The sequence below is a fragment of the Aquarana catesbeiana genome, linkage group LG08 (assembly GCF_042186555.1).
Source record: "Aquarana catesbeiana isolate 2022-GZ linkage group LG08, ASM4218655v1, whole genome shotgun sequence".
NCBI classification, from domain to species: Eukaryota; Metazoa; Chordata; class Amphibia; order Anura; family Ranidae; genus Aquarana; species Aquarana catesbeiana.
This window is the reverse complement of record NC_133331.1, coordinates 309,022,800-309,047,062: the sequence shown is the minus strand read 5'-3', so window position 1 is coordinate 309,047,062 and position 24,263 is coordinate 309,022,800. Positions and strand designations below refer to the sequence as shown.

The 24,263-nt window shown below is 48.1% G+C and overlaps 1 protein-coding gene across 1 annotated transcript in view; it reads right to left on the bottom strand.

Annotated features, from left to right (window-relative positions):
- LOC141105049 (uncharacterized) overlaps nt 1-24,263 on the bottom strand; it is a 167,620-nt gene that overhangs the window by 15,309 nt on the left and 128,048 nt on the right. Inside the window, exons 9-10 of the mRNA XM_073594870.1 lie at nt 7,856-7,881; nt 4,636-4,639 (exon numbers count right to left, since the gene is read on the bottom strand). Coding sequence (XP_073450971.1) covers nt 4,636-4,639; nt 7,856-7,881 — 30 coding nt within the window. The remainder of the gene's footprint in view (nt 1-4,635; nt 4,640-7,855; nt 7,882-24,263) is intronic.

The following is a 24,263-nucleotide window of genomic DNA, read 5'->3' as shown; positions in this document are numbered from 1 at the left end:
TGTCATGATTTTGTAACAGGTTTCCTGAACCCTAGTGGCAATTGAGGATTTCTGGGCGAAGTAGAGAATTTTTTGTCTCTGCACCCCAGTGAATTGGACTCCCAGCTCCGCCTCCCATTTGGAGAGGAACTGAGGAACGTACCCCTCCTCTGGTTGGGTTAAGGATGAGTACATCAGTGAGAGACAATGTCGAATCGGTTCCCTATGCTGGCAAATGAGTTCCAGTTCAGTGAGATTACGGGTAATGCCTGGTTTCCTCAGACAGCTGCGCAGAAAGTTCCGCAGCTGGAGGCCACTCCAAAAGTCTAGGGGGGGGGTCTGTCACCAATGCTCCAGCTTCTAAGGAAAGTTGGCCATTGGGTCCCAAAAAATCGCGTAGGCGGCATTTAGTGCCCATTGCCAGTCGCTTAAGTTGTGGATTCTGAATTCCAGGTAAGAATTCCGGGTTACCTATAATCGGAACCATGGGAGATGGCTGCGGGGACACTGAAGAGCGCCGAAAAGCATCTCTAACCACTGTTAGGGTGCTGCCCAAGGTAGGGTGCTCCACTAGATCCTTTGGGAGTGGTGAGGCAATCCAGGGCCAACTCATGGCCGACCCCCCAGAGTCTTCCTCCTCCATGGCGACCCAGTGCTTCGCCTCTGCATGACAGTGCCAGTCCACCAACCTAGTTAAGTGGACTGCTCTGTAATAAGCCTTTATGTCCGGCAGACCAACCCCACCCCTGCTTTTTGTTAGATAAAGAAGTTGGAGGCTAACACGAGGTTTGTGGTGGGACCAGACAAAAGCCCGAAACATGGAGTCGATTTGTTTAAAGAATGCTGGCGGTAGTCGGATGGGAAGCGCCTGTAACAGGTATAGCACCCTTGGTAGCAAAGTCATTTTGAGAGCGCTACATCTGCCAAACCATGTCAGCGTCAAAGAGTGCCAGTGCAGGAGGTCAGTTTTAAGGCGTAGAAGTAAAGGGGTATAATTAGCCGAGTACAGTTCAGCCGGATCTGAGGTGATGTCGACTCCTAGATAACGTATATGCTTGGTTGCCCATTTCAATGGAAAGGACGCGCGTAAACGTTGGACATTTCCCTTATCTACCGTTATGTTGAGAATGGAGGATTTTGTCAGATTGATCTGAAACGATGAAAGATTACCGTATTCTTGAAGGGATCCAAGCAAGTTAGGGAGAGAGGTAAGGGGTTCTGTTAGAAAGAAAATTAGGTCATCTGCAAAAGCAGCCACCTTGTGGGGTCCCGAGGGCTTCGGATAGCCTAGAATGTCTGGGTTTGCCCTTATCATGCACAGAAGAGGTTCTAGGGACAGGATAAAGATCAGAGGGGAGAGGGGGCATCCCTGACGCGTGCCATTCCGGATGTCGAAAAAGTCTGACCTCGTCTCGTTTACCCTAACCGACGCAGTGGGGTGCGTGTATAGGGAAAGGATCCACCGTAGCATAGAGGAACGAAGGCCTATGTGCTCTAGAGTTGCCCGGATGAAGGACCAGTCAACGCGATCAAAGGCCTTCTCCGCATCAGTTGACAGCAGGAGAAGGGCCCGTTTGGTGATCCTCGCCGAGTGTATCAGGTTGATGACTCTTATAGTATTGTCCCTTGGTTCACGTAGCGGTACAAAACCAGCCTGGTCTCTATGAATCAGATTCGGAATGTGGGGGAGCAGTCTATTGGCTAAAATTTTTGCGAAGAGCTTGAGATCCGAATTCAGAAGGGCAATTGGGCGGTAGCTCCCACAAAGTCGTGGGTCTTTACCTTCTTTCGGGATGAGGGATATGTAGGCCCTAAGGGTGTCTATGGGGAATAGGTTCCCCTCCGTAAGGGTGTTGAGGGCAGAAACTAAGGGCTTCGCCAGTAAGTCAAAGAAGGTTTTGTAGTACACTGGGGTTAGACCATCGGGGCCAGGGGCCTTTTTTGGTTTCGAGGAGGCCAAAGCAACTCCCAGTTCTTCTACAGTCAAGGGTTCGTCCAGTTCCTCCCTTACCTCTTCAGGTAGTGATGGCATGCCTGAGGCAGCTATATAAGATTGAGGGGTATGCCTGCCCTCCCCAGGGGAACCCGTGAGTTGCAATCTGTCTAGGTTGTAGAGGCCTGTATAGAAGGAGCGGAACTCCTCCGCCATTTCTGAGGAGGTATTTAGCTTCTGTCCTGTAGACGACTGTATGTGTGGGATGTATGTTTTCGTGCGAGGGCCCTGCAGGGCTCTGGCCAAAAGTGACCCTGGTTTGTTTGAATACTCAAACATAGTACGACGTGCCTATGCTAGTTTCTGTTTGGTCTTCTGGAAGAGGAGAGTGCAAAGCTCCTCCCGAGCCCTCTGTAGATCCCGAAAGGTTGTACGAGCAAGGCTAGCCTTATGTACACTTTCCAGCTTACGAATCAGTGCAATTAGTTCCTCCGTGCGTTTCAATCTGTCCCGTTTAAGTCGGGCCCCTATTTTGATTAATATCCCTCTCACTACTGTCTTGTGGGCCTCCCATATCACAAGGGGGTTGGGGACTGATCCCTCGTTGACGGAGAAGTACTCCCGCAGCGCTCTCAGTAGCTCCGCACGTGTTTCCTCCGATTGAAGCAATGCTTCGTTTAGTCGCCAAGAGGGAGGAGACCGAATCACTGGCCCCAACTGGAGGACCAAGTGAATGGGGGCATGGTCCGAGAAGGATATGACATCAATGGATGTAGAGACTACCTTGGCAAGATCTTTATGGGACAGCAATATGTAATCTAACCACGAGTAGGTGTGGTGCACCTGAGAGTAAAATGTATAGTCTCTATCTTGGTTATGGAGCAGCCGCCAAGGGTCAACAAGTTGTAGGGTGTGCAAGTCTGCCTTGAGACGCCTCAGGCAGGAGTAAGACAGATGGGAGGCTCCCCGCGAGACGTCCATGGCTGGATCCATGGCGAAGTTAAGGTCTCCGCCGAGAATAAGCATCCCCTCCGAGAACTCCAGGAGCTCCGAAAGAAGCTTACGTAGAAATTGGGGGGTGGTTAACATTGGGAAAGTAAACGTTTGCGAAGGTAACCCGCAGATCGGACACTCTTCCCTTTAGGAGGAGAAAACGACCCTGCTCGTCCGCTCGCTGTGCCTCAAACACCCAAGGAACCGACCTGGCCAAGATAATACTAACCCTCTTCGATTTGGAGACCGGAGAGACACTATGATATGCTACTGGGAAGGCCCCGTTAGTCAGCCTGGGTATGGAGTCTGCACGAAAGTGCGTTTCCTGTAGAAAAGCGACATGTGTTTTGCCCCTGCGCAGGTCAGTCAAAAGCTGCGAGCGCTTCTCTGGCACATTAAGGCCACGCACGTTTAGCGAGGTAATCTTTAGGTGGCCCATCATGCCTTCTGGCAGTGAAATAGAAGTCAATATGCGTGTGGGAAAGTCCCAACAGCAGACACCCCTACAGGCAGAGGGCAAGAATTTGAGAAAATAGGCCAGAGGGGAGGGAGAGGAGGGAGAGGGAAAGGGGAGGGGAGGAAGGATGGGGTAGGGGGAGTAAACGGTTTCTGTCTTAGACTGACTATGGGCCCCTGGTGTACACTAAGGTGTCTACACAGGGGTCCGCCCTAATGTGGGGGTGAAAAGAGCGTTGTAATCTACTCTAAAGTAAATAGAGTTTAGGCAGTGATTTAAATAGACAAAATATGTGGAGATGTGAGGGGGTAGCGCCTCTGAGAATTATAGAGTGTCTAACTTAAGAACCATAACAGCTGAAAAAACCCTTCAGTGGTTGGTACCTACATCATGGCTGACAAAAACATCCTCTGCCGCGACCACTAGATGAAGGTGCTCCCAGGAGGCTCATGGACGTCAGACCGATCCCCCCTGCCAACACAGGCAATAGCCATTACCAGTGGGGTCCGCCCCAACGCCTCACGGCCAGGCCCGCAACACCAGCATCAAGAGTCCTTCACCTTCCCACCCGGGGGTACCGGGGCGAATCATGAAAGGCGAGGTTACTACCAGTAGCGTAAATATAATACAGTGTAGTGATAAAACAATGTAGTAGAAGAGCGGTAAGAAATTAAACAACAAAACATAACATATCATAAAAGGTACGTCATCAACTATTGTCATGTCCCTGGGATTGTTACCCACTACGGCCCTGAGCCTCCCTCCCCCTCCTAATGCATGACAACCTGCACATACTTCAGAACGAAGCTAGGGAGAGTGAGGGGTCCCAGGGGTGCCCCGTATAACTACTAAGTTGTTTAGCAAATAGGGGGGGTACATAACCAAACATGAGGCCAAATGGAAGGTAGGCAAATAAACAGACCAGGCCCTCAGGACACTTATCTGGGAGTGGAGGGTCAATTTTTCCAGGCGGTGATAAAGTTCTGCGTATCCATCTTGAGGTGCCATGGCTGGGGTCTAAGTCACTGGTCTCCCTGTTGCATCCGTCTCCCTCATCCATCACTGGTAGTGAGCCTGTGCGATGGAGGCGTAGTGCCAGACCAGGCTTGGCACGAGTCCGCGACAGTCCGGCCCCTTAATGATTAAGCTGGTGGGTAATGGCCGACATCCCTTAATTCCGGAGTGGGAGTTGTAGGTATATCCGAGGGTCATTATTCCTGAGGTTGCACAAGGTATGGTAGTCTAGACAGGCCCAAGAAAGATACCCAGGAACCCAGCTTTACAAGCCACTTGGAAAGTATGTTTTAATGATCTTGGAAGTTCAGTGGGGTGATGTAACATGAACGTTCATCTGGTCTTACCGGGTCTTGAGGGAAGATAGGAAGTTACGCTTCGGCGGACCTCGGGTGAGGTCTAGCAGTCTCTCGGCTGGTTGCTCGTGAGCGTGGTCTACGGGAACGCTGTGGCCTGGGCAGAGGTGGGCCCAAGGCCTCCAGTGACAACAGGTAGTCAAACCAATTGGGGACACTAACAGGGGGTTTGGCTAGGAAGCTGAATAGGTCTGGAAGTTGGTCTGGAGAGCGTAGGTAGAATTCTACTCCCTGCCTTCGCACAATTAGGTGGAAAGGGTGGCCCCAGCGGTACGTCGCCTCTGCCGCCCGGATGACCTCCAGAAGTGGTCTCATAAGGCCTCGCATTGCCCTTGTTTGCCTGGAAATATCCGGGTAGATCCGGATCAATGCGCCATCAATGTCAATGGGGCTGCGCTCCCAGGCCAACCGCATGATTTCCTCCTTTATGGTGAAGAAGTGTACCCTACACAGAACATCCCGTGGGAGGTCTGTGGCATCAGGATCTTGAGATGCTGCGGGGGGAGTCCTGGGGCCTGGGATGCGGTGGACCCTGTCCAGCTCCAGTTCCGCTGCCGGTGGTTTTCCAAGGACCTGGTTCAGGATAGCCGCCACCGTTGCACGTTGATCTGATCCCATGGTGGCTTCAGGGATGCCGCGGAGGCGCAGATTGTTACGTCTGCTCCTGTTCTCGTCGTCATCCAGCTTAAGTTGTATGTCCACAAGATGGCGGCGAAAGCCACGCTGTTCCTGTTCTATAGCGGCAATCCGGGTGTCCGATGTGGATGCTGAGGTCTCTAAAACAGTGACCCTTTCATCTACCGTATTTACCTGCTGGCGCAAGTCATGTAGTTCCCTGGAGAGTGCATTGACAATGGATGCTGCCATTTCCTGTAGATCTTGTCTTGTAGGCAGACCAGACACAATGTCTCTTAGGGATTCCTCCATGTTACCGCCTGTCCCCCTTGTATGACTGCAGCTAAGTTGAGTGTCAGTGGTCGGGATCACAGGGGATAGAATAGGAGATGCTGACCTGTCATCTGAAGCGGGACGGTCTCCTCCTGGATTCGTTCCCGGCTGGGTGCTTTTCTTAGCTGAAGCGGCAGCGTTCGTCGGAGGCACTCGAGGCGGCGCCATCTTGGCCGAGGTGGCGGGGGAAGCGGCGGCGTGTTGCCGAAGGAAATAATGGGTTATGTCCGAACCCTTCTGTACCCCCGAGTCCAGCGGGTGTTTGCGGTCCCCTGGCATGAATTTCGGCTCTCTCTAGGCAAGATTACTGTCCGTTCTCAGGGCTTCCCTGCACAGAGCTCCGAGGTGTGCGTCCTCACTCTGCCATCGCTTGGCCACGCCCCCTATTAGGGTTTTTTTTAAGCGTAAAGTGTGTGTGTGGGCGTGAAACCTTGCAGTTGAACTGCGGTTTTACCATGCTGCGACCACAATGCTTTGCAGCTATGGCAGGAATTATACCCCCAGTACCCATGCCGATCGTGACCCATTTAAGTTAATGGGGGTGCTTGTGTGGGGTGTAAGGGGTTAAAGCAGGTGGTGAGGAGGTAACACAATATCTCCTCACCACCTGTCAAATGCTTTTTGGAGAGCGATCAAACCACAAATACTCTTCAGAGAGCATTGCACATGTGAACAAGTCAAGCTGACTTAAAAGTGACACTGTGACCTGTGTGGCGGTGATCAGGGACACTGGGACTGGTGTGGTGGTGATGATCAGGGACACTGGGACAGGTGTGGTGGTGATAATCAGGGACAATATGACTGGCGTGGTAGTGATCAGGGACACTGGGACTAGTGTGGTGGTGATCAGGGACACTGGGACTGGCGTGGTGGTGATCAGGGACACTGGGACAGGTGTGGTGGTGATAATCAGGGACAATATGACTGGCGTGGTAGTGATCAGGGACACTGGGACTAGTGTGGTGGTGATCAGGGACACTGGGACTGGCGTGGTGGTGATCAGGGACACTGGGACTGGCGTGGTGGTGATCAGGGACACTGGGACTGGCGTGGTGGTGATCAGGGACACTGGGACTGGCGTGGTGGTGATCAGGGACACTGGGACTGGCGTGGTGGTGATCAGGGACACTGGGACTGGCGTGGTGGTGATCAGGGACACTGGGACTGGCGTGGTGGTGATCAGGGACACTGGGACTGGCGTGGTGGTGATCAGGGACACTGGGACTGGCGTGGTGGTGATCAGGGACACTGGGACTGGCGTGGTGGTGATCAGGGACACTGGGACTGGCGTGGTGGTGATCAGGGACACTGGGACTGGCGTGGTGGTGATCAGGGACACTGGGACTGGTGTGGCGGTGATCAGGGACACTGGGACTGGTGTGGCGGTGATCAGGGACACTGGAAATAGTGTGGCAGTGATCAGAGACACTGGGACTATTTTGGTGGTGATGAGGGACACTGGGACTGGTTTGGTGGTGATGAGGGACAATGGAACTGGTGTGGCAGAGATCAGGGACACTGTGACTGGTGCAGGGTTTTTTTACATTTAGCTCCCATTCACTTTAATGGGGTTCAGAACTTTAGTTATGTTCTGCGGACCCATCTTGATCTGAACCCAGGACAGTTCATCTCATCTCCAGTGAGAAGGTGACTAAGGTGACCACACGTCCCGGATTGCCTGGGACAGTCCCGCAATTATCAGGTCTGTCCGGGGTCCTGAGCACCTTCATTCCAGGACAATAGTGTCCCAGAATGATACTGAATGATACTGATACAGAATGATACAGAGCGAGCAAACCCCACCATAGCGCTGGTGCTCACTCCGCCTCCACCTGATACTCTACTTGCCACCGATTGCTAGAGCCGCCTGGTGTCTAGCACCCGGTGATGTCATGGCTGCGACTCCCTGCTCCGCATTCAAAGCGGAGGAGTTAGAGGAAAACACAGGAAGCGCCACTTGAGTATAGTACTTTAAAACACGGTTTAATGTCAAGATACACGATAACACTCACAGGATAGAGCTAAAAACAGGCTCATCGGTTGATGGTGTCATCCAGGTCTCTCCTAGCATCCAACAATGGCACCCACACGTTGATGGGCTGGCAGACACTGCACGTCCTGTGACCACCAGGAAGTCGGCCGGAACCAGTGTGGAACGCAGGGAAGTGGTGTCACGGGAGACAGAGAGGCATCCGGGAGAGCTAATGCGATCAGACAGACAGGCAGGCACAGAGCTTCAGCTCCTTTTATAAGGCCTAAAGTGGCAGTGCTATGGTAGTGCTTTCATAGCACTGCCACTTTATACCTGTAGAAGGAGCTCAAAGCTCTGAGCGCGTAGCCTGCCTGTCTGATCAGTACAGCTCTTCCGGATGCCTCCCGTGACATCAATTTCCTGCGTTCCACACTGGTTCTGGCCGACTTCCTGGTGGCCACAGGATGTGCAGCGGATACTCTGCCATCCCAGCAATGCCTGGGTGCCATTGTTGGATGCTAGGAGAGACCTGGATGACACCATCTACCGATGAGCCTCTTTTTATCTCTATCCTGTGAGTGTTATTGTGTATCTTGTCATTAAATCATGTTTTAAATACTACACTCAAGTGGCACTTCCTCTGTTTTCCCCTTTCTCATCCCACAGTACAGAGTTGGCTTTCTCTGAGGACAGCTGCCGCAACTAGCCGCAAATCACCGACTCTATATGGACTACAGTGGGGATGGAAAGTATTCAGACCCCCTTAAATTTTTCACTCTGTTATATTGCAGCCATTTGCTAAAATAATTTAAGTTAATTTTTTTCCTCATTAATGTACACACAGCACCCCATATTGACATAAAAACACAGAATTGTTGACAGTTTTGCAGGTTTATTAAAAAAGAAAAACTGAAATATCACATGGTCCTAAGTGTTCAGACCCTTTGCTGTGACACTCATATATTTAACTCAGGTGCTGTCCATTTCTTCTGATCATCCTTGAGATGGTTCTACACCTTCATTTGAGTCCAGCTGTGTTTGATTATACTGATTGGACTTGATTAGGAAAGCCACACACCTGTCTATATAAGACCTTACAGATCACAGTGCATGTCAGAGCAAATGAGAATTATGAGGTCAAAGGAACTGCCTGAAGAGCTCAGAGACAGAATTGTGGCAAGGCACAGATCTGGCCAAGGTTACAAAAAAAATTCTGCTGCACTTAAGGTTCCTAAGAGCACAGTGGCCTCCATAATCCTTAAATGGAAGATGTTTGGGACGACCAGAACCCTTCCTAGAGCTGGCCGTCCAGCCAAACTGAGCTATCGGGGGAGAAGAGCCTTGGTGAGAGAGGTAAAGAAGAACCCAAAGATCACTGTGGCTGAGCTCCAGAGATGCAGTCGGGAGATGGGAGAAAGTTGTAGAAAGTCAACCATCACTGCAGCCCTTCACCAGTCGGGGCTTTATGGCAGAGTGGCCCGATGGAAGCGCAACCTCCTCAGTGCAAGACACTTGAAAGCCCACATGGAGTTTGCAAAAAACACCTGAAGGACTCCAAGATGATGAGAAATAAGATTCTCTGGTCTAATGAGACCAATATAGAACTTTTTGGCCTTAACTCTAAGCGGTATGTGTGGAGAAAACCAGGCACTGCTCATCACCTGTCCAATACAGTCCCAACAGTGAAGCATGGTGGTGGCAGCATCATTCTGTGGGGGTGTTTTTCAGCTGCAGGGACAGGACGACTGGTTGCAATCGAGGGAAAGATGAATCCGGCCAAGTACAGGGATGTCCTGGACGAAAACCTTCTCCAGAGTGCTCAGGACCTCAGACTGGGCCGAAGGTTTACCTTCCAACAAGACAATGACCCTAAGCACACAGCTAAAATAATGAAGGAGTGGCTTCACAACAACTCTGTGACTGTTCTTGAATGGCCCAGCCAAAGCCCTGACTTAAACCCAATTGAGCATCTCTGGAGAGACCTAAAAATGGCTGTCCACCAACGTTTACCATCCAACCCGACAGAACTGGAGAGGATCTGCAAGGAGGAATGGCAGAGGATCCCCAAATCCAGGTGTGAAAAACTTGTTGCATCTTTCCCAAAAAGACTCATGGCTGTATTAGATCAAAAGGGGCTTCTACTAAATACTGAGCAAAGGGTCTGAATACTTAGGACCATGTGATATTTCAGTTTTTCTTTTTTTAATAAATCTGCAAAAATGTCAACAGTTCTGTGTTTTTCTGTCAATATGGGGTACTGTGTGTACATTAATGAGGAAAAAATGAACTTAAATGATTTTAGCAAATGGCTGCAATATAACAAAGAGTGAAAAATTTAAGGGGGTCTGAATACTTTCCGTCCCCACTGTATATATATGATTTACCATTTATATGTTTACAGTTGCACTCCCTTTTGCGCTTACAGTTAATGATTCCAAAGCGGAGGAGTTAACTTCCTCCTCCGCCGTGCCTTGTGCTCTCCACCACGCTGGACAACCACCCACCTCCTCTATCTTCTGGCAAGCGACACGGCATCATCTGGGCCAGGTTAGTAAGAGGCCCAACTCCCGGCATCCCAAAGAACCAAGCTGGAGTCTCTGCTACTTCACCTTCATGGGGATCTCTACTGGGCACCTGACCCTTCACAGCACGGAGCAGCCGGCACCAGCGATGTTCCTGATCACACAGTGAGTGTTATTTTGCTAGGGAGGAGCCCCCCAGCCTCTGCCCAGAACTGTGTGGGTGATGTCTAACAGCAGTGTCCTTAAAGGGGTTGTAAACCCTCATAGTATTCTGTGCATTAAGGTGAAAAAAACCTTTTTTGGTGCTGCAGCCCCCCCCCACGTTTTACTTACCTGAACGCTGTCATCCTCTGTCCGGGAACAAGCACACCATTTGTAGCCTGTGTCTCGTGTCCCGATTGGATAGATTGATAGCAGCGCAGCCATTGGCTCCCGCTGCTGTCAATCAAATCCAATGACGTGGGCGCCAGGGGGGGGCGGGGCCGAGTCCTGCATTTTGTGTGAATTGACACAGAAGCTGGACTTGGGAGCGCGCCCGCACGGGTGTCCACCAAGGAGAGCGCTTCTCCAACGTGGACACTCGATGCGGGGAGGAGCCACCAGCGCCACCGTGGGACCCCAGAAGAGGAGGTTCAGGGCCACTCTGTGCAAAGTGAACTGCACAGTGGAGGTAAGTATAACATTTTTTTTTTTAAATAACACGAGGGTTTTACAACCCCTTTAAAGTGGTTGTAAACCCTAGGACAAAAAAAAAAAAAAAAAACTTGCAAGACAAAGGCATAATGAGCTATGCATACTAGCTCATTATGAATTACTTACCTGAGATCGAAGCCCCCACAGCCGTCCTCGTACACCACTCTGGCGGCCGACATCGCTCCCGGAGTTACTTCCGGGTATCGCGAGGGCTCCGGCGCTGTGATTGGACAGAGCCGCAATTACGCCACTCCTGCGCATGCGCGCAGGAGCCGCCGGTAAAGGCACACTCATTGAAGCAACGGCACATACGTGCCGCTGCTTTAGTGCCCATGACGTCGGCACATAAAAATACTGGGGATATCTCCTAAACCGTTCAGGTTTAGGAGATATCCAGGGTAGCTACAGGTAAGCCTTTTTATCAGCTTACCTGTAGCAAAAAGCATGTTGTAAGGGTTTACAACCCCTTTAACTATAACATGGGCTATACCCGCTCACCACACTGGAACTCAGAAGAATTTGGCCACGATGCAGATGATGAGAAGTCTTCAGCCAGAACCCTATCTCTCTCTGTGTTTTGGCTCCGGATAATGGCGTCCGCTGCCCCACGGGAATCTGAATTGCAGGCGCCTCTGGATGACCTGGAACACCCTCCGGTCCACTGAAGAAGCGATGCTGTCCACAAAGATCCCTCTGTTTATGGCTGTCCGGTTCCTCGCTGTGTAGGTCGCAACTTAACAGCAGCTCACCGTCACACAGACCTCCAGCTGGCAGAAGCAAGCGGCGTCCAGAGAGATCTAGGCCTCAATCCATTCCTCTTATAGTCTCTCCCGGAAGTCTGTTCTTCTCCCTTCTGCAGTCTGGAAGTTGTAGTCCATACCAGTGAAATCCCAATGTGAGACCCGAGCCCTGGAACTACAATTCCCTGCATGCTTTGCTTTCTGTATCCAGTCTGCTAGCAGAATATGATGACACAGTCTTTGCTGCCACTAGAGGGAAGCAGCTTCACTGTAGCAATGTTACAGAGTGTCTTCTGATTGCAGGAATATATCTTTATCTAGCCCCCTGCTACATCAGGGACAGCTTTGCTCTCAGCGGCTCCCATATCTAACCAATCTCTTTACGTGCTCACAGCAGGGACAGATCTCCAGAGTCTGAGGGAGAGAGCAATCTCCCTGCAAGGTGAGGCAGAGCCGCCTACACTGGGAGGTACTAGAGCTGCCAGGTAGGAAAGAGATGCGAGGAAGCCTTGGGGGGTGGTTAGGGTTGCACACGCTGAACTCAGCACACCCCTGAACTCTGCACTGTGTATGCAGCGCAATCAACAACCATGCACTTTGTATATAGCGCACCTCATATGCAACCGGCCCTTTGAGGGCAACCATACTGCTGATGTGGCCCATGATGAAATTGAGTTTGACACCCATGTTATAGACAGTCCATTATAGAGACAATCCTTGTTATCCACTTGAGCTCGAAAAGATTTCCCCTCCTCCAGGACCAGGCCATTTTTTTTAGCGATACAGCACTGCGTTACTTTAACCCAGTGATGGCGAACCTTGGCACTCCAGGTGTTTTGGAACTACATTTCCCATGATGCTCATGTACTCTGCAGTGTAGATGAGCATCATGGGAAATGTAGTTCCAAAACATCTGGGGTGCCAAGGTTCGCCATCACTCCTTTAACTGCTTGCCGAACAGCTGTCGCAGTGATACTGTGGCAGGTTGGCACGGCTGTGCGAATCGCCGCAGCTGTACGTCGGCTGCTTTAAGAGCGCTAGGGGGCCGCGCAACGCTGGAGCCGATGTGCGTGGGCCGCGATGTCCGCGCGGGCGACCCGCGATAGTGCCACAGAGAGCCAGAACCAGGATCTGTCAATGTAAACAGACAGACCCCTGTTCTGTCAGGGAAGTAGAGAGAGATCTGCTGTTCCTAGTGATCAGGAACAGCGATCGCTCTCTGCTCCATGTCAGTACACCCCCCCAGTTAGAAACACCTCATTAGGGAACTAACCCATTGATCGCCCCCCTTAACCCCTTCCCTGCCAGTGTCATTTATACAGTGATCAGTGGCTATTTTTAGCTCTGATCGCTGTATAAATGTTACTGGTCCCAAAAATAGTGTCAAAAGTGTCCGCTCTGTCCGCCGCAATGTCGCAGTCCTGCTACAAAATGGCTGATCACCGCCATTACTACTAAATAAAAAAAAAATTATAATAAAAACGCCATAAATATATCCCCTATTTTGTAGATGATATAACTTTTGCGCAAACCAATCAATATACGCTTATTGTGATTTTTTTTAATCAAAAATATGTAGAAGAATACATATTGGCCTAAACTGATGAAGAAATTTTTTTTTTTTTCTATTTTATGTTTAAATATTTATTATAGCAAAAATTAAAAAATAGTTTTTGTTTAAAAATTGTCGCTCTTTTTTTTTTTGTTTATAGCGCAAAAAATAAAAACCGCAGCAGGTGGTCAAATACCACCAAAAGAAAGCTCTATTTGTGGGAAAAAAAGGACGTCAATTTTGTTTGGTACAGCGTTGAATGTCAGTTAAAGCGACGCAGTGCGGGCATTGCAAAAAATGGCCTGGTCGTTAATGGGGTTAAGTGGTAAAAGTGCCAACACCAGCCATTAGTCCGAAAAATCGCCCACCCACGAATTCCCCGTCAACCCCGAGACTACATTCCCCCTTGCACAACCCCACCACTCCGTTGGCACAAAGAAGGGCCGGTGTCCCTAAATGGCAGTTTGGAAATGTGGTCACCCAAAATGAAGAGAATGTTCCGGCCCTGTAAGTGGGGAAATGTTCTGACCCTGAAGGGGTTAATGTAGGTTTCCACACTATATATGCATATCTTCCAACTTTCTGAAATGGGAATGAGGGACACCTATTAGCAAAAGTATGTAGGCATAGGACACACCCCCTGCCACACCCCCCTTAAAGAAGAATTGTATTTAAAAAAATTATTGGTTAAACCCACAAGTGCTTTTTACCACTACTATTCTTTTATATTGGCTTTTGGTATCTACAAATGCAGCAATTTAAAAATTGGATGAAAGGTTTAGCGCTGGGAAACACTTTTTGAAAGATAAGTAATGCATTTTATATACATCTATATAGATCAGACCAAAATGAGGGACAAATGAGGAGGAAAGAGGGACAGAGGGACATTGCTCCAAATCAGGGACAGTCCCTCGAAATCAGAGACAGTTGGGAGCTATGTATTTGTGTATCATCATTGTCTGGAGATAAATTACGTCACAGTGACTATGGAGGAAGAGGACGGACATGACGGGGGGATTACTGGGTATAAATAGAATATAAGACCTTATTACCTCCTGCTGCAGTTCCAGCAACGTCTCTACTTCATCCCGCCTCACCTCTCACCCGGAATTTCCTGTCTGCATGGGACATCACTTCCTGTCTTTACCTGACATCACTTCCTGTCTGTATTCCATAGATACTTCCTATCACAATATAAGTTAGTTCACCACCTTGTGGCACTTAGAGGAACTGCAGCCCTTTGAAAGTTCATGTCATTGTTACCAGGTTTCCTGAATGCTGCAGGACAGTCTCTGGATTTTGGCTACTATCCTATTATGTCCTCATCCCGCAGGATCCAGGCTACTGTACAGAGTGGCAGTGAGGTGATGACTGCTGGAACACTCTCTGGTAGAATTGGGCCGAACACCCCTAGTTCGGTTCGCAAATGAACTCCCGAACATGTAAAAAGTTTGGAGCCGAACAGTGAACTCTATTAAAAGTATATGGGACCAGAACTTGAACAAATCAAAAGTCCCCATTTTGAAGGTTTATATGCAAGTTATTGGCCATAAAAAGGGCATGGGGGCCCGGGTATTGCCACTGGGGACATGTTTTAACGCAAACATTTTTTTTTTTACACAGATCGTTTTTACAGGAGCAGTGATTTTAATGATGCTTAAAGTGAAACAATAAAAATGAAAAATTCCTTTAAATATAGTGCCGGGAGGGGGGTCTCCTTGGTCTGCCTGTAAAGTGGCACATCTGTACCATGTATAGAACCTGCTGCAGCAAAACTGACATATATAAAGAGAAGAATGACATTTAAATTGCTGGCAATACAAAAATGTAAAAAAAAACAAAATGGCATGGGGGTCCCCCCCAATCCATACCAGATCCTATCTACTCTTTGATCACCTATGGGAGCATCCGGCCGCACCATTGGATCTTTTTTTTTGGGCGAACGGTAAGTCTGAGAAACACCAGTGATAGAAGGGGGGGGGGGTTGTGTCCTTAACCTTTCTCCCGTGCCTCCTGTTCAGGATCCTTCCAAGAGAAGGGACCCTTCCGAACCCAATCCCAGGCCCGAGGTCCCCTGTCCCCCCCAGAATAGGGAGCACCTACAAGGGCCACCGACAGCCTAACACTCCATCTTCCACTTGAACTCCACTGCCCAAGCTGGGCTGACCCTGAGTATTCGAGAGGGCCTGCCCCCTGCCAACCCATCTGTTGGGGATTGGTCATGTTCCTCATTTCCTCATGCATACTCCAGGCAGCTCCACTTTACTTCCCCTCCCATTCTTCAGGAAGTTTCTAGTAATTTCGAACGAAAAGTAGGGGGGTGGTCTCAGTGATGCTGCCTGTGAGTCACCCAGGTCTCCCTGAATCTCTGCCCAACCCAGAAAGTCTGAACAATTTTAACTACACTAAACAAAAATCTATTTACACTTTTAGCACACTAGAGGTTGCTACATGTAGACAGTTCCCAAGCACTTGAGTGAGGCTACTGTAGAACTTGGGAACACCTCAGCAGTGATACAAATGATTTTAGCACCTGTTGCTCCCTTGACACACTACTCATCTACTTGATATAAAACTTGAAACCCTTCTGAAGTCAGTCGGGTCCACTCTTCTGGGGGAAGTCTCAGGGTCATAGGTAATTCCTTGATAGGACAGCCACCCATTAATGTCCTGTGGCATCCAGCTTGGCTGTGGTGAGTATGTAGGTGAGTGGATTATTATTGGTCTTGACTAAGGATGAGCTCAGGCATGTTCGCAAACGGCACGTGCAAAGCCCGCCAGAAATTTGGCACTGCACATTACTAATCACAGGCAGTGAGACATTTCCGATCTCTGCAGCCGTGCATCGGGACAATATCTCACTGCTTGTGATTATCGATCCGCAGTGCCGACTTCCTGGCAGGCTCTGCACGTGCCGTGGATGAGCGAGTTTGGGATGGGGGAACCTGACTGGCCTGCACAGTCCTGCCCTCAACCCAATAGAACACCTTTGGGTTGAATTAGAGCGGAGACTGTAAGCCAGGCCTTCTTGTCCACATCAGTGCCTGACCTCATAAATGCTCTTCTGGAAGAATGATCAAACATTCCCATAGACACACTCCTAAACCTTGTGGACAGCCTTCCCAGAAGAGTTAAAGCTGTTATAGCTGCAAAGGGTGGGCCAACTCAATATTGAACCTTACAGACTAAGAAGTCATTAAAAGTTCATGTGCGTGTAAAGGCAGGCGTCCCCATACTTTAGGTAATATACGGGTTGATTTACTAAAAGGCAAATCCACTTTGCACTACAAGTGCAGTCACTGTAGATCTGAGGGGAAGATCGATATGAGGGGACGATCAAAATGAGGGGACGATCAAAATGAGGGAAAGCTCGAAATGAGGGAAAGCTCGATATGAGGGGAAGATCGATATGAGGGGAAGATCGATATGAGGGGAAGATCGATATGAGGGGAAGATCGATATGAGGGGAAGCTCCCCTGATTTATATCATCCAATCATGTACAAGCAAAGATGCGTTTTTTTATTCTTCTTGCATGTCCCCCTCAGATCTACAGCGACTGCACTTCCAAGTGTGGACATGTTCTGACCCTGAAGGGGTTAATGTAGGTTTCCACACTATATATGCATATCTTCCAACTTTCTGAAATGGGAATGAGGGACACCTATTAGCAAAAGTATGGAAGCATCGGACACACCCCCTGCCACACCCCCTTAAAAAAAAATTGTATTTAAAAAAATGATTGGTTAAACCCACAAGTGCTTTTTACCACTACTATTCCTTTATATTGGGTTTTGGTATCTACAAATGCAGCAATTTAGAAATTGGATGAAAGGTTTAGCACTGGGAAACACTGTTTGAAAGATAAATAGTGCATTTTATATACAACTTTATAGATCAGACCAAAATGAGGGACAAATGAGGAGGAATGAGGGACAGAGGGACATTGCTCCAAATCAGGGACAGTTGGGAGCTATGTATATATATGTGTATCATCATTTGCTGGAGATAAAAGACGTCACAGTGACTATGGAGGAAGAGGACGGACATGACGGGGGGTTACTGGGTGTAAATAGAACATAAGACCTTATTACCTCCTGCTGCAGTTCCAGCAACGTCTCCTCTCTACTTTGTGCCGCCTCACCTCTCACCCGGGACTTCCTGTCTGCATGGGACATCACTTCCTGTCTTTACCTGACATCACTTCCTGTCTGTATTCCATAGATACTTCCTATCACAGTATAAGTTAGTTCACCACCTTGTGTCACTCAGAGGAACTGCAGCCCTTTGAAAGTTCATGTCATTGTTGCCAGGTTTCCTGAATGCTGCAGGGCAGTCTCTGGATTTTGGCTACTATCCTATTATGTCCTCATCCCGCAGGATCCAGGCTACTGTACAGAGTGGCAGTGAGGTGATGACTGCTGGAACACTCTCTGGTAGAATTGGGCCGAACACCCCTAGTTCAGTTCACACCTGATCTGCCGAACGTGTAAAAAGTTCGCACAACCCGAACCGTGAACTCTATTAAAGTATATGGGACCAGAACTTGAACAAATCAAAAACAATTTTGAAGGCTTATATGCAAGTTATTGGTCATAAAAAGGGCATGGGGGCTCGGATAATGCATCAACGCAAACATTTTCTTTTTAAAACAGATCGTTTTTACAGGAGCAGTGATTTTTAATGATGCTTAAAGTGAAACAATAAAAACGAAAAATTCCTTTAAATATAATGCCGGGAGGGGGGTCTCCTTAGTCTGCCTGTAAAGTGGCGCATCTGTACCATGTATAGAACCTGCTGCAGCAAAACTGACATATATAAAGAGAAAAATTACATTTAAATTGCTGGCAATACATAAATGTAAAAAAAAAAAAAAAAAACAGCATGGGGGTCCCTCCAATCCATACCAGGCCCTATCTACTTTTTGATCACCTATGGGAGCATCCGGCCGCACCATTGGATCTTTTTCGGGTGAACGGTAAGTCTGAGAAACACCAGCGAGGGAGGCAAGGGAGGATTGTGTCCCCTCCCGTCAATACAGAAAGCATTCCAGCGACTCATGAGCCGCTCAGACCAGTTTCATGATAAAGCCAGCCGTCGGCTGAAAAAAACATTACCGGGGTTATTGAAATAAATTTCGGATTCAAACATGTAAACATAGATAGCATCGGACTCATTGGGAAACAGGAGAAACCAATAGGTTACGAAAAGAGAGTAATATAAAGATGGTGTAGATGGATTGCTCAATAGTGTTTTCTACTATATATGTACTTATATATATACTTACTCGATAAAAAAAATAAAATCTTTTGAGGTAACATCCCTATATACTGTATCCTCCTATCTACATTCCTTTATTCCTATTTTTTTCTTTTTCATTTTTTTTTTATCGAGTAAGTCACCCGCCTGACATTATACTATTTACTTTTTATTATAGGTGTTAGCCTCTGCTTTATAGTAACAAACCTCTATTTACTGCATTTATTATATCCTTTTACACATATGCATCCCAACTGAGGGGCTTTGCTTTTTGCCTCCAGGTGGTCAACCCATTTTGTGGAGGTTGCTTGCGGTCAACTGACCCAATCAGAGCATTTTGTATCTTCTGCTTATTATTAAGGTTTCATATACTATGTCAATACATTGTATATTCATTTGTTGTTTTTCTGTATACACTCAATAGATTTTTATGCTCCTGAAGAAGCGTAACATGTCGAGCGAATAAGTGAATATTTTGTGCCCGGATCCACATCCTGACCCACAGCACTCTTTATTTTCATCCCAATTTGGATACTACTATAGGAATTTTAATTACCGCCCTCCTGGATGTATTATTGTATTTTTCTAATTTACTAAGTGGTGTCAGAGTTCGTGTGTGGGGTATACAATATCAATTTCATGAATTTTATATGTATCTATATGTAATAATTTTTCCCTTTTTTAATTAACTTCCTACAAATCAAACAAATCTAATTACTTTTAGATGGTCTACTTGTGTGCCTTTAAAGTCCACTTTTTTAGGTTCTAGTCTCTATAAGTACCGGGGTTATAGCTGATATCTTTAGCCATAATCCCAGTAAAACACTTGCAAGCCGCATCGTATATAGCCGCATCGTATATATATATATGGTCGGCAAATGGTTAAGTAGTTTCCTCCCAATGATAGAGTTCCCATTTAAAGATTTGTATATTGTAATCATATCCCTCTTAAGCGTCTCTTCTCCAGTGACAATAGTATTAACCACTTGCCGACCGCCCACAGTATATATACATCATGCAATTTGGCATCTGCTTAAAGTGATCCCAGTGGCAGATTATCCACGGGATCACTTTTAGAGGTGACTGGAGAGATGACCCCCCTCCGCCGCTTTCCAGACGTTTCCGGGTTTACAGTACCGTCGGTAGACCCGGAAGCGATTCTATCTGATGGATAGACAGGAAGTAGAGTGAGGGCAAGATGACCCCCATTCTGCTCTATGCCCTTGCAGGACCAGAGCGACCTCTGACATCACTTCCGTATCTCAGGCATGAAAAGATGATTTTTTATTTTTTTTTAAGTAATTTTTTTTAACTGCTGAGAAACTAATAAAATACTGATGTAAACTGATCTGCTTTTTTTGTTGTTGAAACAACATGACTAACCTGATGAAACAAACGGCCCCTAAGGCCCCTTTCACACGGACTGTCCGATCAGTTCCGCCTGTCAGTTTTTCAGGTGGACCTGATCAGACTTTCCAGTCTCCTCTTTGGAGTGGCGGATTTCAGCTGAGACATGTCCGCTGACACCCACCGATATCCAATCTGATCCTGCCCGCTAAAAAAAAGACAGATGGTGGTCCTATTTTCCATCCGTCTGGCAGATTAGATCGGATAGGATCGGATGAAAATGGACAGGCAGAAAATTAACTAGAATTGCTTAGCCCTGGACAATCAAGCCAAAGGGCTCAGGAAGCCTTGGGATTCAATACAGGATGAGCGGGCCAATCAGTGTAAACATGCCTTTTGCCAGCTAAACAGGAGATTGACCTATGCCTTCTGGCCTATGCTGATCCAACTTGACCTTATGAGTTACATGTTGATGCCAGCCATGATTGGTTCGGTGGCGTGTTGTTCCAGGAGCATGGAAGACACCTATGTGAAACAGATCCTTTCTCCCACTGAAAAGACCTATCCCATACACAAGCTGGAATTCCTTGCCATGAAGTGGGCAGTAGTAGACAAGTTGAATGACTATCTGTATGGTGCAGACTTTAAGGTCAAGACCGATAATAATCCACTCACCTACATACTCACCACAGCCAAGCTGGATGCCACAGGACATTGAGGGGTGGCTGCCCTATCAAGGAAACCCTATGACCCTGAGACTTCCCCAGAAGAGTGTACCCGACTGACTTCAGAAAGGTTTCAAGTTTTATGCCAAGTAGATGAGTATTGTGTCAAGGGAGCAACAGGGGCTGAAATCATTTGTATCACTGCTGAGGTGTTCCCAAGTTCTACAGTAGCCTCACTAAAGTGCTTGGGCACTGTCTACGTGTAGCACCCTCTAGTGTGCTAAAAGTGTAAATAGATTTTTGTTTAGTGTAATTAAAATTGTTCAGGCTTCTGGGTTGGGCAAAGATTCAGGGAGAGCTGGGTGACTCACAGGCAGCATCACTGAGACCTCCCCCCTACTTCTCAAACCAACTAGAAACTTCCTGAAGAATGGGAGGGGAGTGGAGCTGCCTGGAGTATTCATAAAGAACATGAGCAATCCTCAACAGATGGGTTGGCAGGGGGCAGGCCCTCTCAAATACTCAGGGTCAGCCAAGCTGGGGCAGTGGAGTTCAAGTGGAAGATGGAGATGGAGTGTTAGGCTGTCGGTGCCCCCTATTCTGGGGGGGTGGACCTCGGGCCTGGGATTGGGTGCGGAAGGGTCCCTTCTCATGACACATGGAAGGATCCTGACCAGGAGGCATGGGAGAAAGGTTAAGGACAGCAGGAGAACACTGCCAGGCAAATCTCCAGGAAGAAAGGCAGCCTGGAGGGCTGGTGAGTGTACAGTCAGAGGACATACCTGGAAGGACTGGGTGGAAGCAGTCTGGAATGGATGTAGAGTCTGGGAGGACTGTGGAGTCTTGGCCAGGAGGGCTAGTGGAGGGGGAGGCTGTGGCCAGGTGGGCTGGCAGTGCCTGAAGAGGTGGTGCTGAGATCAGTAGCCACGGGAGTAGGACAGCTAAGCGCTGGGACTGGGAAGGCTGTCCACAAGGTTTAGGAGTGTGTTTATGGGACTGTTTGACCATTCTTCCAGAAGCACATTTGTGAAGTCAGGCACCCATGTTGGATAGAAGGCCTGGCTCTCAGTCTTCGCTCCAATTCATCCCAAAGGTGTTCTATCAGGTTGAGGTCAGGACTCTGTGCAGGCCAGTCAAGTTCCTCCACCCCAAACTCGCTCATCTGTGTCTTTATGGGCCTTGCTTTGTGCACTGTTCCAAATCATTTGGTGGAGGGGGGATTATGGTGTGGGGTTGTTTTTCAGGGGTTGGGCTTGGCCCCTTAATTCCAGTAATGGGGACCCTATAGGCATCAGCATACCAAGACATTTGGGATAATTTCATGCTCCCAACCTTGTGGGAACAGTTTGGGGATGGCCCCTTCCTGATCCAACATGACTGCGCACCAGTGCACAAAGCAAGGTCCATAAAAACATGAATGAGTGAGTTTGGGGTGGAGGAACTTGACTGGCCTGCACAGAGTCCTGTCCTCAACCCAATAGAACACCTTTTGGGCTGAATAAGAGCGGAGACTGTGAGCCAGGCCTTCTTGTCCACATCAGTGCCTGACCTCAAAAATGCACTTCTGGAAGAGTGATCAAACATTCCCATAGACACACTCCTAAACCTTGTGGACAGCCTTCCCAGAAAAGTTAAAGCTTTTATAGCTGCAAAGGATGGGCCAACTCAATATTGATCCCTACAGACTAAGACTGGGATGTCATTAAAGTTTATGTGCGTGTAAAGGCAGGTGTCCCAATACTTTTGATAATATAGGGATTGATTTACTAAAGGCAAATCCACTTTGCACTACAAGTGCACTTGGAAGTGCAGTTGCTGTAGATCTGAGGGGAAGATTGAAACAAGGGGAAGCTCTGCTGATTTATATCATCCAATCATGTGCAAAAAAAATGCTGTTAAACAGGGGCAGAAAAATTGGGCCTTGGGTGGTGGTGCCACAGCACTGTAAGCCCTCACAGTTACTCTTGTTGGGTGCAGGAACAGGCCCTTCGTTGAAATATTATATCAAAAATTGTAATTACATGCCCCTGTTAAACAGGGGCAGAAAAATTGGTCTTTGGGTGGTGGTGCCACAACACTGTAACCCCTCAAAGATACTCTTGTTGGGCGCAGGAACAGGACCTGTGTTGAAAGATTATACCAAGAATTGTAATTTTGGCCTTTGGTGGTGGGGCCACAACACTGTAAGCCCTCAAAGTTACTCTTGTTGGGCGCAGGAAACGGGCCCTGCTGTGAAATATTATATCAAGATTTGTAATGACATGCCCCTGTTAAACAGGAGCAGAAAAATTGAGCCTTGGGTGGTGGTGCCACAACACTGTAATGCCGCGTACACACGGTCGGACTTTTCCGACGTCAAATGTGTGATCTGAGCTTGTTGTTGGAAATTCCGACCGTGTGTAGGCTCCATCGGACAATTTCCATCTCACAAAATTTGAGATCTGATTCTCAAATTTTCCAATTACAAAATCCGTTCTCGTAAATTCCAATCGTGTGTAGACAATTCCGACGCACAAAGTGCCACGCATGCTCGGAATCACGTAGAAGAGCAGCACTGGCTATTGAACTTCATTTTTCTCGGCTCGTTGTACGTGTTGTACATCACCGTGTTCTTGACGTTCGGAAATTCCGACAACTTTGGTCAACCATGTGTATGCAAGACAAGTTTGAGCCAACATCCGTCGGAAAAAATCCCATGGATTTTGTTGTCGGAATGTGTGATCGTGTGTATGCGGCATAAGCGCAGGAACGAGCCCTGCGTTGAAATATTATATCAAGAATTGTAATTACATGCCCCTGTTAAACAGGGGCAGAAAAATTGGGCCTTGGGTGGTGGTGGTGGTGCCTCAACACTAAGCCCTCACCAGTGGCGGCCCGTCCCCCCTTCTGTGTAGTCACAAAAAAAAAAAAAAAAATTTTTAAAACTGCCCCTTTAAGAAAAAAAAAAAAAAAGTCCTTTAACATAGTGCACTGTGTTCGAGCGCCAGACACAGTGCACTATGGCAAGCGCCACGTCAATGCAATCACGAGATTGCAGACGCGGCGCTTCATTTGCGGCCGTTTATCCCGCCTTGGGGTGCTTTCTGTAGCGCTGAGTAGCTTCCGCCCGGCACTATTACTATGGCCGGGCGGTTTGATTGACATCTGAGGTTTGATGTCACTTCCTGTTGTCTCTGTCCCGGGCGCAATGGGAAAGAGATAACAGGAAGTATGAAGAGCGGATCTCTCCAATGTTAAGCACTGCACAGTGCCTCTCTGATCCTCCCCCATGCTCTCCCCCTCCTCTACTTAGGCTTGATAACAGAGGTCACTGCAATGGCTCCTTTTCAGCCTCACAGACTGCACACCTCCGTCCCTGCTTTCTCTGCATGCCTGGTTGCTGTGAATCTCCCTGAGCTCCCTCAAACACCACAGTAGAAGAGAGGGCACATTTAGGGTCGGTTCACATTGCTGCAATGTCAGAAATCACATGTGATTCGCACCGCACTGCTGTGCAAATCTCATGTGATGTCTGTGTGATGCAAATTCAGCCATACAGATAGTATGGCTGAAATCGCATTCAGACCAAACTCACACAGGACCCATTTTTTGATCCGCACCAGAATCGGATCACATGGGTGTTCACACCCATGTGATCCGATTCCTGTCCAAATTCACAGTTCGCACTGCGATATGCAAACTTTACTGGAGGTGTCATTAACATTGTATTGACACCCCCAGCAGTTCGCAAAGGGCAGTGTAAACTGCCTGCGAGTTGTATGCGATGCAGGAACCCGTACTGGATTCGCAGGGTTCCCGCATCGCTGCAGTGTGAACGGAGCCTAAGAGTACCCAT